This window comes from Labrus bergylta, chromosome 13 (assembly GCF_963930695.1).
Source record: "Labrus bergylta chromosome 13, fLabBer1.1, whole genome shotgun sequence".
NCBI lineage: Eukaryota > Metazoa > Chordata > Actinopteri > Labriformes > Labridae > Labrus > Labrus bergylta.
The window spans coordinates 10,966,992-10,980,990 of record NC_089207.1 but is presented as its reverse complement, the minus strand read 5'-3'; the positions used below and the strand labels follow the sequence as shown (position 1 = coordinate 10,980,990).

The window sequence follows — 13,999 nt, the reverse complement described above, 5'->3', positions numbered from 1 at the left end:
TTTTATTTCTGATAACGAGTCTCTCACAGTGAACGGTATTTCTCTCTGTGTGCAGTCTATTCAGCTGCATGTTTCTTCTTCTCAGTGATGAGGAGCAGCGTTTATGTGAGCAGACTTGGACTGAATCAAAAGAGTCAGGAGATTCAGATGAAAGCATGAAGGGAATAAATTAGTTTGAGTGAAGGGAGAGAGAGATTTAAAAAAGACGATGAAAGGAGGAAGTTTAGCTTTGGAAAACCAGCTCCATAATCTGAGCAATTAAAAGTAAACGTCTGACAGAGACGGTGAGTGTTTGTCTTCTGCTTGGAGCTTCATCGGAGGAGGAAGAGGAGGAGGAAGAGGAGGAGAGTCTATTTCAGAATAATTGATGACTAATGTGTTTTAACCAGGAGATTTTTTTTGGTTTTTTCTATTCTAACCATCATCACAAGCTTTACATCAGCCTGTGTGCAGACAGTTTACAGAGAGCTAATCACACCTTCTTTTCTGTCATAACAAAAACTTTTAAACATGACTAGCATCTTTATTTTCATGTGCATGGACATACTTATTCTCTATGTGTTTGCATGCGTGCATGTGTGTGTTTGTGATTTCTGCCTTTTAATAAGGCAGTTTTTTTTCTTACCACTGTAACTTTTGCTGCTTTGCTAAAGTGCTCATGATGGATAGGCCGGATCTTTGTAACATAGCAATAAGTAAGGTCTTTTTACCTGATCTTTTGTAATGTTAACAGACAAAGAGTAAGGTATTTTACCTGCTTTTTGTAAAGTGTCTTGAGATAACACTTGTTATGAGTTGACGCTATACAAAATCAATTGAATTGAATTGAATTGTGTGTGTTTTTGCAGCTCTGTCAGTTCGAGGGAGCTGTCCACCTCTGTGGTGCTGAAATCCTCTACAACAACATCGACAGATTTATCATCATGAACATCATTGACACCATCGTTGACAACATCCTCAACATCGACAACATCTTAGACAACATCCTTGAAAGTGTCAACATCATCCACACAAACAACCTCATCATCGACATCATTGAAATCGACAACATCATTTTTAGTATCATCGACAACAACATCATCATCATCAGTAGCATCGATGTCATTAAGTGGTTCATGAATGAGCTCCAAATTGAATCTCCTGCTGAGTTTTGAAAGTCTCCCATGAGTTGCTGTTTTTGTTTCCCCTACAAAGTGTCACTCACAAATAAATACATTTTGATCTATAGCAGAGCGGGTTGAAGAGGGTCTGACAGTCTGTGGTTTTCATCCTGAACACAGGCGACACAAACACAGAACAGCAGTCTGTCTGTCTGAAGAGGACAGGCTGAGTGTACGCTGCTGCAGAGCTGGATGGTGATTATTTCAGCCAATAAAGGGAGGAAGAGGGAGGGGGGTGGAAGGGCGATATCAGATAGAGGAGGGGGGAGAGAGAGAGAGAGAGAGAGAGAGAGAAAGGGAGAGGGGTAGCTCAGAGTGTCGGAGTGGATGTGGGAGCATCTCGCCCCACACCTCCTCCTCATTCTCCCCCTCCTCTTGCTCACTTGTTCTCTCCTCCGAGCAGCAGGACGAGCGAGCAGCAGCCGCACTCTGCTCTCTCTCTCTCAGATGTTCAGTCTCTCGCTCTCTCTCTCCCCGCTCAAACATGGATCTATTACTACTTCTATGCTGGATTTTTACCGACAGAGTGTTTAGAGCTGTGTCCGCCGCCTCGCACTGTGAGTACACACCCACAGAAACACACACTGCTATCGTATCAAATAGAGGGACTGTTTGTGACGTTGTCTGAGCGTAATGTTCATTGTGAGCAGAATTATCTCAACATGTGATGAAGGTCGTGCAAACATATCATTCACAAACCTGCCGCATGCAGCTGTTACTTAGATGCATCTCTGTTATATTTCAGCCCATGAGTCATAGAAAGCTTAATGAGGGGTCTCTTTATAAAGACTTAGAGGAGCTGTCTACCTGCATCCATGTACGTAGGTGAAGTTTGAGCAGCCACTAGAGGGCGTCTTTCTGCCTGTGGGGCTGAAGCTTGTTTTAGCTCAGTAGCTGAACAATGACTGTGGAGACTTAAAATCATCTCGTGTGATGAAATACATTTTCATTTAGTTTAAAAGTTCCTGTAAAAGACATTTCAACAGATTTTGAAGGGCTTTGTTTATTGAAATGTATGTTACTCTACCAGTTTAATAATTGCTGTTCTCTATGAAACTTTGTACAGTTTCAGAGCAGGACTGAGTGACTCAGTGTAATGTCATATTTTATTCATAAAGCACTTTTCAAATACACATAATCAAAGAAAATCAAAACATGTGACAATGAAATGCACATTAAGACATTTTTTTAGAACTACGGCTATTTCCCACAACCTCAACATACGATACATTACACATCATGATGCACTTTGATTGTGGTCCATGACCATATCCTACATATAATTCACTACGACTGCTGTGCTGTGTGTGTGTGTGTGTGTGTGTGTGTGTGTGTGTGTGTGTGTGTGTGTGTGTGTGTGTGTGTGTGTGTGTGTGTGTCTCAGCAGAGGTATTTCCCTGTGTGCAGCGTTCACACGGCTTCACTGAGAGCTTTTAGTGCAGCCGAAGATTGACAGCTCCGCAGCCTTTGGTGCTTTTTTTCATCATGAGGTCGCAGTCAGGCTGTACTATACAGAAAAACTCATGTTTTATTCTGCTGCACACACAGCTGCTCTGGAAACGACTTCCTGCATCCTGTTTGGACAAAAAGAGGATTTCTCCAATGTTTTTTTTTTGCTGCATGCTCTGCAGGACCGTCTCCACCCTGGCCTCTATTGTTCAGATTATAAAGCTTTAGCAGCTCTGTTTCTGTTGGAGAGTCAATCAAATCATTTCATTTCAAAGTCAGATAATCAGATAATAATCAGTCAGATAATTTTTAATGTAGGTGACTAATAATAATAATAGTACATTTTATTTCTTACACACCTTTCATTTAAAACAGATCTCAAAGTGCAACACAGTTGAAAAACATCATGAGTATAAAATACAAGTAAGAGCAAGTAAAATAATTTAAAAACAGGATTATATAGTGGCGCTTATAGCCTAGCGGTTATGTCGAGGCTGTAGTTCTCATGGCAGCTGTGGTGGGTTCAAATCCAGCCCCAGCCCTTTGCTACATGTCATCTCTCTCTTCCTAACATTTCCTGTCCGTCTCCAGCTGTCCTCTCTAATAAAGACAAAAAGGTTAAAAAAAGATAAAAATAAACATGAGTATAAAAGCGAGAAGGAAAGCTTAAAGAAGGATGAACATAAAAATCAAGTGCAGGGAGAACTGAGTAAAACATAACAAACCTGGATTAAAAATGCACAGTTTTTCTTGCCTGCAGGTCGCTGTGCACGCACTTGGCCTGCAGAAACATTTGATGAACAAACAGAATAATGTGCAAAAAACATTTCAGAAGGATGATCGGTCATTGACAAAGAGACGCTGAATAATGCAGGCTGTGGCTCTGACATATGTTGCATGCGTCTGACTGCATTGTTGGACAGGAACACGTTCATGTTTATGAAGCCTCAGCATTCACACAAAAGATCTTGAGACCCTTTACAAAAAGCAGGTAGAAGACCTTACCCATTGCTATATCTCAAAGATCCAACGTTAATCCATCATGAGCACGAAGCAACATTTAGCAAAAGTTACAGTAGCAAGAAAAATCCTTTTAAGAGGCCGAAATCTTGGGCAAAACCATACAGACTCATGATGAACAGAGCTCTGCTGAAACTCTACTGGGCTTGAAAAATGGGATGAGGGAAGATGGGATAAGATGCAAGGAGAAGGATAGGGACAAACTGAGGGGAGGAGGGTCCATAGCAGCAGGCCGTCCCCACCAACGATCCAGAGGAACCTATGAGTCAGGAGCTCCCAGGAAAATATTTGGTTAGTAACTAAATTGTACAGATTTTCAAAGCGGCACATTTTATTTGTCTTTTTATCTGTACAGTTTGTACAGTGTGTACAGGTTTAACTGTTTGCGGTGCATGATGGGAAACCCTGACATCCCTGAGTTCTCTTTCATTAAAGAGGAAAAATCATATATTCACCATGATCGGGACGTTTTAATCTGTGGATGTTTCCAGATAATCTGCTGTCATCAGATGTTCAGGCTGATCACTCTGAGAGCATGTAAACTGATTATGTTTCATAATAATCTATAATATCTGAGGCTTCAGATTAGCATTTATACCACTTATTTATATTTATCATCAGATTTACTGTCACGAAGGACAGACACTGCCTGATGATCTCTGCTGCATGTTCAGAGGAATGAAAGATACTCAGACCTGCGGTGATAAGAAAAGTTCATCGATGAGGTTTCATCTTCTCAGACGGGTCGGAGGATCATGGCAGCCCGCTGACGGTGTTCACAGAGTTTTTTCCAGAGCACAAACGTTTGTCCTTTGTGTCCTCGCTGAGGCCTGAGCTCTCTCTCTCTGACAGGCTGTAAAAATGATCTGTGTGTCTGTAACACCACACAGGATTCGAAAGGTGTCTGCCTCAGTTCATGATGGATTCGTCGTAGTTGAGCTTCTTGAGAATGTGAAGGCAGAGACATTTCATCCATTCATTTATAAAAATTATTAATTGTTGTAGCAGGTAGAGTTTGGTTCTTTAAAACGAGATCTTTACAGCAGTATTTCTAGAATCATCCCAATATGTGTACAAAAGCCCCTTTTCCACCAAGCAGTCCAGTACGGTTCAGTACGGTTTGGTACGGTGGACCCTGATCTTGCTTACATTTCCACAACAAACCTTACCCTTACCTGGTGGGGGGAGAGGGGCGTAAGCTAGATGGTGACAACTGCATTAGCTATGTAATAGCGTGACATGGAAGCAGCATGAAACAGTGTAGCCAGCTAATAAATTCAACAAAGAAGAAGAATGTGACAAGGTAAACAAAAAGGCAACAATGGAGGACGTCCAGCAGAGGTCTGCACCTCTGAGGTCGTCCAAAAAACATAAAGCGTCTTGACATGAATCTCTTGAAATCCACAAGAGCTGTCGCACAGGAAGGGACGATTCATTTGACCAATGAACCGACTGCAGTGTGTCTAGCTCCACCCTTTAAGGTCAGATCGTTAAGCTTGGAACCCCAAAAGAAGGGTAGCAAAAAAGTAGGACGGTACGGATCGGTTATTTTGGTTACTTTGGAGAGTGACAATGAATACATACTGAATCGTACCGAACTGAACCGGGCCGCTTGCAGGGCTAAAAGGTTCTTATCAGTAATGTTTTAATGTCTGACTTTTATTTCATGCTTTCAAAGTTGGAGGCAGCCTCTCCCGCTAACATTAGCTTAATTAGCTTTCCAGCAAGGCAAGGTACTGACGGGTACTGACCAGATATTATGATCATATTAGTCTTCCTCTGACTCAAAGAAGTTAATTTAGATTTTAACAGAGTTTTAGAGCAAGTAGCTCTGCTACTTTCTTCAGTAGCAGAGGAGGCTCAGGTGGTAAATAATCTGTCAGAGATGCAGGGAGTAGAGGTGCTGAGGTTTCTGCAGCACGCCCTAAAATCAGACAGACAAAATAAAAAAACGTCCACTGTTAAAACCTTTAAAATCATGTTTATCCCAATTTATGGCATAGATGGATCTAGAACCCTGTGTGAGAGGTTTTAATTTAGTAGACAGAAAGTCGTTTATGCTACTCCCTGCAGAGTGGAACAGCAGATCAGGCTTTTCCATAGTCGCACATATTGAGGTTTTAACACCATCAGAGACGTTTGATCATCCTGTCAGACAGAGCAGCTGAGCTACATGTTTGTATAGAAAGTGTAGATGTAGTTTATTATCCTTTTAATGATAGAAAGAGAGAGAGAAAGTCTGTAAGAGTTTATACAGACGAGTCAGAGTTTTGACAGAAGTGCAAAACAGACTAAAAAAGTTGTCGTACACATGTCAGGCCAGTAGTTGGTAGGGTGACTTTGTAATGAAACAACACATGAAAGCACTCAAACTCTTCCTTCTACAGAGAGGTGAGGTGTAAACGAACAAAAATGGCCAACGCACAAACGTTTGTATGGACAGAAGATGAGGTAATGGTGCAGCTTCATGTGACCCTAACCTAACCTACTAAACGAGAAACAAAGAAAATAGCGTCTGGGAGTCATGAAGGTGACATTTTCACAAACAGAGCTCCGGAGTCCGCCATTGTTGTTGTAGTCCACCTGCTCTCACACAGCTATTGTCTGAAACCGTAATGCACATGTGTGAAAATGCTTTTTCAGAGGAACTGCATATTGCTGTTTTCAAAGGTTTGCATTTTAAGGCATCCAAAATGCTGTAGTCAGGGCCTAATTCTCTAAAAATAAAGCAGATAATGTAACTCTAAAAATGTTCCCTCAGACCTCCTGTGAAGGTTATTATGGGTCCGCTCTGTTTGCAGCTCAAACTGAGTCACTCTCACATCTCTCACACCCACAGGATGAGAATCAGTGTGTGCAGAGGCTGCCTAAAGACTCTGTTTGTGTCTGCAGGCCAAGTGCTAATAATCAGTCTGTAGCTGTTACAGAAACATTCAGACAGATCCACACTCAGCAGAAAACACAGAAACATTCAGACGGATCCACACTCAGCAGAAACACAGCAGAGAGGAGCCAGCAGCTGAATGAAATCCCTTTAATCCGTCTCATAATGAACACAATCCTGTTTATCTGAATGTGTGAGTGACGGCTGAATTATTAATGATTGTCGTCCGTACAGCTGCAGTTTGAGATAGACTTTAAAACACTGACAGCTGGAGGTGTAATACATCAAAACACTGAAATGATCCTTATAATATATCTGTACTGTCCTCCTGATTTTACTCTTCTTTGTGTTGAGTCTTCCTCAGCTGTTTTCTTTGTTTAATCTGAGTTCATCTGTCAGACCTCAAACTTAAAGGCAAGATGCGGTACGTTAGAAGTCAGCTGTTTGAAACACAGAAGTAATTTAGTTAAAAGTTTTCGCTGCTATGTGGAGGTCGGCTGACAGGGTGTAAATATTTAAAACAGATTATTATTTTGAATATTTGTTGATACAGGGACAGACTGTCTGATTTAAAGTGAAATCTCTTGGAACAGTATTAAAGGAGCGATATACCTCCGACACCTAGTGTTTAAAACGGGTACTGCAGTCTAAATTCAAACATCAAAGAGAGCTGTCCCCCTCCTCTCTAGAGTCGATGCTCACTCAGGTTGCCATGTGGTGGACACTGAAGCTTCAGTGTTTAGCCAGCTCTGCATCGGTCTGTAAACCTTTCTGCGTTCTAACCTCTCTCCATTTTTCAAAAGCATCTCCAATATTGATCCTAGTTTGAGCACCTGTTTGAGCACCTGTTGGTTTGACCTGATAACTGCTCTCATATCTGGCAAACCGAGGGGTGTCCAAAACTGCAGTGTGGGGGGGCCTACCTTCTCTGGTCCAAACAAATCCAGAGCATTCAGGACCAGAATCTAAAGTTAGAAGGAGGACATACTGACTGCTGCATTGTTGTCAGAGAAGCCAGCACTTCAACATAGCATGTTTCCTTAATGTCTGATCATATAGGAAGGTCATTTTATCATTTCACTCACTACACATCTTATATACTGCTCCTTTAAAGTCTTCAGCAATGATGATATTTGTTGACCCATTTAGTAGTTAAAAAGAAGCATGTTAAAAAGATGTGTTATCATTATCCAGTCCATACACATATAGCATCACAAGGTTATGTTTTCATCACTCATATTGAAACGCCTCTCTGTTCACTATTGCATGTGGAGGAAAATAAATGGTTTGGGTTGGAGGTTTTTGTTTCACCTCTGAGTGTGTTTGGTGTATTTCTTGTAAAGAGAAAAAATATCAGCCTTCAGTTTTGTAAGATGGTTATAATTTGTATTCTCTCAGTCTGTATGTTACGCACGTCCCAGGTCACCAAGTTTAGAGTCGGCCTTTTCTTTTTTGTTAGTGTTGGATACGTTTAGTGTGTGCAAAAGAAAAGCTATGTGTGAATCTGGGCACTTGTGTGCATTTGCATGGGTGAAGGGGGCACAGGATGAAGTTGGATTTGTGTCTCGTCACCCAAGAATTGGTACAGTACTCTTAGAAACATGTCAACGCCGCTCTCACCTCCACACACTTCTAAAACATGTTGCATGTTGTTGGAAATGATCCAGTTGAGCACTGTGGATGTTTCTCTATAAGTCACCGAGTCCCAGCTCTGAGAGAGGTTTGAGATCAGGTCAGCGTGGCTCTCATCCAGCAGCAGGAGTCAGATTACAGATCATAATTTTAATAATCTGATAATATGATCGAGCAACCGGCTCTCTGACACGTTCTGACTCTGATCCAGAACTATAAATCCACATCAATCCTCACAGACAGACACAAAGACGGACACACAGACCAAAACGTTTGAGGAGTTAATACGCTCAGATTCATCGTCTCTCTGTTTGTGTGATAATCTGAGCTCACACATGTTGCAGCTTCGGGGTCATCTTCAGAACACATGTTGCATTACTAATCATTATATCATGAGTTTTTGCTAACATGTGGCTGTTTTTATGAGCTGATATCAGGATTGAGTCTGCTCTCTGTTCATGTCTCTATTCAAATGTCCAGCAATAGCTCGGGGAGAATTCACAATAAGTGAATGTGTTTTATGTAGCCGCTCATCCTGAAGGATAAAAACCATAAAAAATACTGACACACCACCCGCACAAGGTGAAGACTACAGCTAACTGAGCAAGCTGTTTGGTAGCATCTCGATGCTCCTGTACTGGTTTTTCATACGTAAAGGATGCGCAGATTTTTGGTGCAAAAACAAAAAGTGACATTATTATTGCATGTAGGCATTCTGCAGAGTTTTTTTTTTTTTTTTATGTTGAATTTTATGTGATTATGAGCATAAAGTAGAGGGGGAGGAAGGCGTCTGAAGTAAATGTATTGAGTCAGAACTGTCAGAGCAAATGGAAACTGGATGAATAAATGAATGTGAAACTTCACTCAAGTTACGTATTGTCCATGTTTAATTTAAACTGCAATAGAGAGTTTTTTAGGCTGTAGCACAAAGTTACAGTTGTTTGAAGTAGTCATGATACCCGACTAATATTCCAGTATACAAATATCATCAATGCCTATTTGTTACCACGGCAACAAAAGCATAGGCACCCAATGTTGGATCATTTGTTTTTAATCATCAAAAACGACAAGCAAACTGCTGGACTCTAAATTGCACAAAAACATCGGCAATGTTTCTGTGACAAAATGCTATTTTTAATGGATTCAATCCTCGCCTGCACACCTGTTTTAGGAAATAGATGGATTGTTTTTGTATGTATTTTTTAGATCTTCAGTACTTGTCGATTGTTTAGATCAGGACTATTTGACTGGCGGCCAACTCCGGCCCACGGATGACATCAGACTGGCTCATGGATCAGTTCTGTTAACTAATAAAAAATAAATCAATAACAAACAGGTGGGAAAACTTATGAATGGCTGTCATTGTAAAGTGTTAAAAACGGCAGAGTGCTCCCGTTTAATAGAACATCTTTGGTGCTGTGCTCGCACCCAAGCTTGTGTTGATGAAATAAAAGGCTTTCGCACAAATTACTGCTGTGGTGGGATTTTCTTGTCTGGCCCCCCAGTTCCTTAGCTTTCTGAAAATTTGGCCCCCTGAACATTAGAGTTGAATAACCCTGGTTTAGATCATTAAAATAACAGATATTGTGTTGTTTTAAATGTGTGGTATCAAAACGTATTGAACGATGTAGAGGACCTTAATTTACATTTTTTCATGGGTCATGTCTGTTATTGAGGTGTGGTTATAGTGATATCTCAGGGTGAGGCTAGATCTGTTTGTGGTGCCCAGAAATCCTGGAGCCGGCCCTGCTTGGGACAAAAACAGCTGATTAAATCCTGCTGTGTTATTTAAAAGAAAACTTGCTGCTGTGAGGAGGCTCAGATAAATGAAAACAGGTGTGTGAACATAAATAAAGCAGTGTCAGCATGTGTTTTTATGAGCAGAGTGTCAGCTTCAGAATCAGAGAAGATAAAAACCTGTGATCATGATCCTGCTGCTGTCAGCTGATCATCACCACATTTCTGTTTATCTCTCCTGCAACAGCCGACATTACTGTTGGCTGTTTATCCTTTTATATTTCACATGTCACATTGTCTGTCTTAATAAACAACACTTTCAGATGAAAGATGAAACGTATTTACCGTCTCACACTTTGAATTTCCTCCTCCTCAGACACCTGCAGCAGCCCTCTGGTGTCGTCTTTACCTCAGTCTTCATTCCAGAGCTCGTCTCAGTCCACCGCCAGCTCTGCCGCTCACAACGCCAAGATCAACCGCAGAGACGGTGAGGACGAGTCAGGACGTTTGTTGTTTACATAATGATGTCATTAATCCTGCTGTGTATAACATCACACACTGTGACCATCTTCTGTTCACAAACACACACCTGTACAGCACTCACCTGTTCTGACTGAATCTTCCCCCCCCCCCCCAGGAGCAGGTGGCTGGTCGCCCCTGGTGACGGACCGGGAGCCCTGGCTGCAGGTAGACCTCAAGGAGCAGATGGAGGTGACGGCTGTGGCCACACAGGGTCGCTCTGCCAGCTCCGACTGGGTGAGCAGGTACCTGCTGCTGTACAGCGACACGGGTCAGGTGTGGAGAGAGTACAGGCAAGAGGACGGGGGAGGGGTGAGTCTCAAACACCTTAAAGGACATAAAGGATACGCCTCTCCTTCCTCATGAAAAACTTGAACCAGGGAGAACCAAACTTCTGAGTCAGCATAATAAAAATGTGGGAGAGCAAGACGTGTGTGCAGACGAGTGATGAAATGAAGAATCACACAGGAAAAACAATGTGTACATATTTTACTTTCATATTATATAGTAAAAGAGTTATCTAGGTTTTCATCAGACATGCAGAGAGTGAATAAAAGTCTGTACTGATGCATCATGGCAGTGATTTCCAAACTGGAGTGTGCGCCTCCCCATGGGCCCTATAGCATGGCCTCATGGGGAGAAAAGTGGGACCGACTACCCAGGGTCCCAATGGAGGAAGTGGCCCTTATTGAGCCTGAAATCTATGTTTTTTGTTTGACAGTCGGAAAATATCATAGTTACAGTTGTCATGCTATCAAACCATATCCACTCCCATGTGAGATTGCTTCATTGTAACTTGGATGAAATAAGTTAATAAACTGTTCTGTCTTTGTGTTTTTCAGATGTTTGTTGGGAACGTGAACTCCGAGGCCGTCGTGCAGAACAAACTGTCGCCCTCGCTGAGGACTCACTTCCTGCGCTTCGTCCCTCTTGACTGGAACCCAAGCGGCTGGCTGGGCCTCAGGGTGGAGCTGTACGGCTGCTCCTACAGTCAGTGATTATATTCAACTCTCCTCTAAAATGAATCATTATGAGTTTACAGTCTTTTTTTTTTTATTTTATTTTTTACAAACATTCACCCAGAGGCGCTGCTTGTCAACAGGCAAGGTAGGCAACAGTCTTGGGGGCCAAGACCATCATCGGACTCCTGAGGGCTGACAAACTTAAACCAAAGCAGTGGCCCAAAATATGCAAATTCTGCAATGACAGAATTAGACCTCCCTAAGGGGGCCCCATCTTACAGCACTCAGTTGTGTTGCCCTGCTAAGAATCAAATGCGTTATTACTGTGAAAACCAAAGTTTGTCCATGAAAGTCAACAAAGAGGAAGAGGAGTAAGCGTCGGGACAGTGACAGACAGAAGGGTGAGGATCGCCTCACGTATATCAAAAAAAGGCCAGAAGTAAACAGAACGTGCATATGTGAACGTAAACTCCGAACATTTCCTTCCTACTAAAAGTTACTGTGAATAAAAATCAATTTAAAGTCATACTAATGTTTATTTAAAAACATTAAGAACAGTTCAGGAAACAGAACATGTGTACAGCACCAACCCAGACTCTCCAATCAGACGTTAATAATGCACACCTATGCAAACCACAGCCAAGTTGCATAACGACACATCTGGGAATCATGTCAGCATTTTCTAAATATTAACATTATAGTGTTTTTAGTAGCACAATCATGACTCAGGACTATTCACAGTCTGAAGCTTATAAAAGGATCATATGTATATGGGGGCGCTGGTAGTAGTGGTGTAGTACTCAAAACTGCTTTTTGAAGGTCTCGTCTCAGAATCGAAAGCATTTTAAATCTATCTACCGGGCTGACACCGGTCAAGACCATCACTCTCCCGTCAATACTGTGATAAGAAGGAAATTACCCATTTCTAACTGAACAAATAACTTCAATTAATTTGTAGTTTGATTTTTATCCCCCGGTTATGCCTGCAACCTTCCCTGTGTTACGGTCTAAGTGAGTGACATACCTGCTGCACATAAGATGATGATTTTGCAGTGATATTTATGGTCTTGGTCTTGACTCGGTCTCGGAGTACTCCGGTCTCTTGGTCTCGGTTAGTGTGGTCTTGATAACAACAATAGGTAGCGTAGTGGTTAGTGCACACAACACGTAAAGATTCTGTAGTCCTCCAAGCGGACGGCCCGGTTTTGAATCTGACTCCCTCTCCCTGATTCCCAACTCTATCTCTGCAATAAAAGCCCCCCCACCCCCTTAAAAATAATTATACTTAAGTGTGTCATTACTTGGACTGTAATAAAAAGCTGTAATTGTTTTCGATGACTTAGTCACAGAATAAATATCACACTAATTTGGATTAATTAATCACAGGAAAATGAAGGTAAACAACTTCATCAGTGGACTTAGGTACATTGTGAATCAACTCCTAATAAGGTGAAGAGTAAAATTAAAATATGGAAGCTAGAAATAACTAATTGGAAACAGGGTCACGCAGTAAATACCTGCAATGCAATCCTTCTCATATTATCCACTTGTGTAATTAATTGCGATTAATTAATGACAAAGCCTGTAGTTAATTATATTAGTTGAAATCTTTCTGTGTTGTGTGTTTTTATAACTCTGTTATATTCTAACGTCCTGATCTTCTCCTTTTAGAGTCTGACGTGGCGGACTTTGACGGCAGGAGCTCTCTGCTGTACCGCTTCAATCAGAAGTCGATGTCGACGGTGAAGGACGTCATCTCTCTGCGCTTTAAGAGCCGACAGGCCGAGGGGGTGTTACTGCACGGGGAGGGGCAGCGGGGCGACTACATCACCCTGGAGCTCCACCGAGGAAAACTGGCCCTCTACCTGAACCTGGGTGAGACGCTGACTGAACCACCTCAGTTTGATTGACAGCTGAGTGAGCCCATAATTGCAATCCTTTTTGTCCCAGGTTAACCCAGGGGTCTCCAATGTCTCTTCATGTGAGAGCTACTTTTGAAAAAGGAGAGTGGCCGAGAGGTACTTGCACAAGACGACTATACCCACAGCCGCTGTGTTTGCACCAAATTGTACCTCAGAAACAAAATAAATTATTTCAGTCTTACTTCTATGGTCCCTGAATATCGTCTCAGCCACTGCAGTCATCCCTTCTTTTATCATCCCGCCGTTGGGGAATGACTTCTTGTGCTTTACTTAACATGAGGCCCACATTGCTGCGTTGACATTCTTAGCTGGTTGGATGAATAAAGATTGCTGTTTTTTGTTTGTGTAAGTGTTGCTTTCAGCTCGTTCACCTTTTCAGTTCATGTTGTGCTGCCTGCAGGAAAGATCCATGCAAAATGACGGTGGACCTGAGTGTTGTGGTGCTCTGCATTTTGTTTTGTGCCGACCAAAACTGTGATACTGCAGACGTGGCACAGACACTGGTCCTGTACATTCTTTGTTTTCCAATTCCTTCTGTTGATGAGGATGGCCGGCTTCATTGTCTGTCATAAATCTGTCTAAACGGGCTTGTTAACTCCTTAGCGTACGGAGTAACTGCCCTGACATGTCGATGAAGGTTGCTGCCTCATGGCTGTGATTAGTCGAGTTTGACGCTGACAAACTTGACCTGATTGTCACCTTTTTAGTGACATC

General features: G+C 42.0%; 1 protein-coding gene across 2 annotated transcripts in view; it reads left to right on the top strand.

The window, feature by feature from the left end:
* The first annotated feature begins 1,482 nt into the window (after positions 1-1,482).
* Positions 1,483-13,999, top strand: part of LOC109982646 (contactin-associated protein-like 5) — a 25,727-nt gene continuing 13,210 nt past the window's right edge. Inside the window, exons 1-5 of one of the 2 annotated variants that reach the window (XR_010667616.1) lie at positions 1,483-1,717; positions 10,259-10,369; positions 10,520-10,713; positions 11,244-11,391; positions 13,035-13,238. Coding sequence is in view for 1 of the 2 variants with exons in the window: in XM_020631964.3 (XP_020487620.2) it covers positions 1,645-1,717; positions 10,259-10,369; positions 10,520-10,713; positions 11,244-11,391; positions 13,035-13,238 (730 nt within the window). In the remaining variant the exon portion in view is untranslated. The remainder of the gene's footprint in view (positions 1,718-10,258; positions 10,370-10,519; positions 10,714-11,243; positions 11,392-13,034; positions 13,239-13,999) is intronic. The other variant, XM_020631964.3, reaches the window with a different exon arrangement.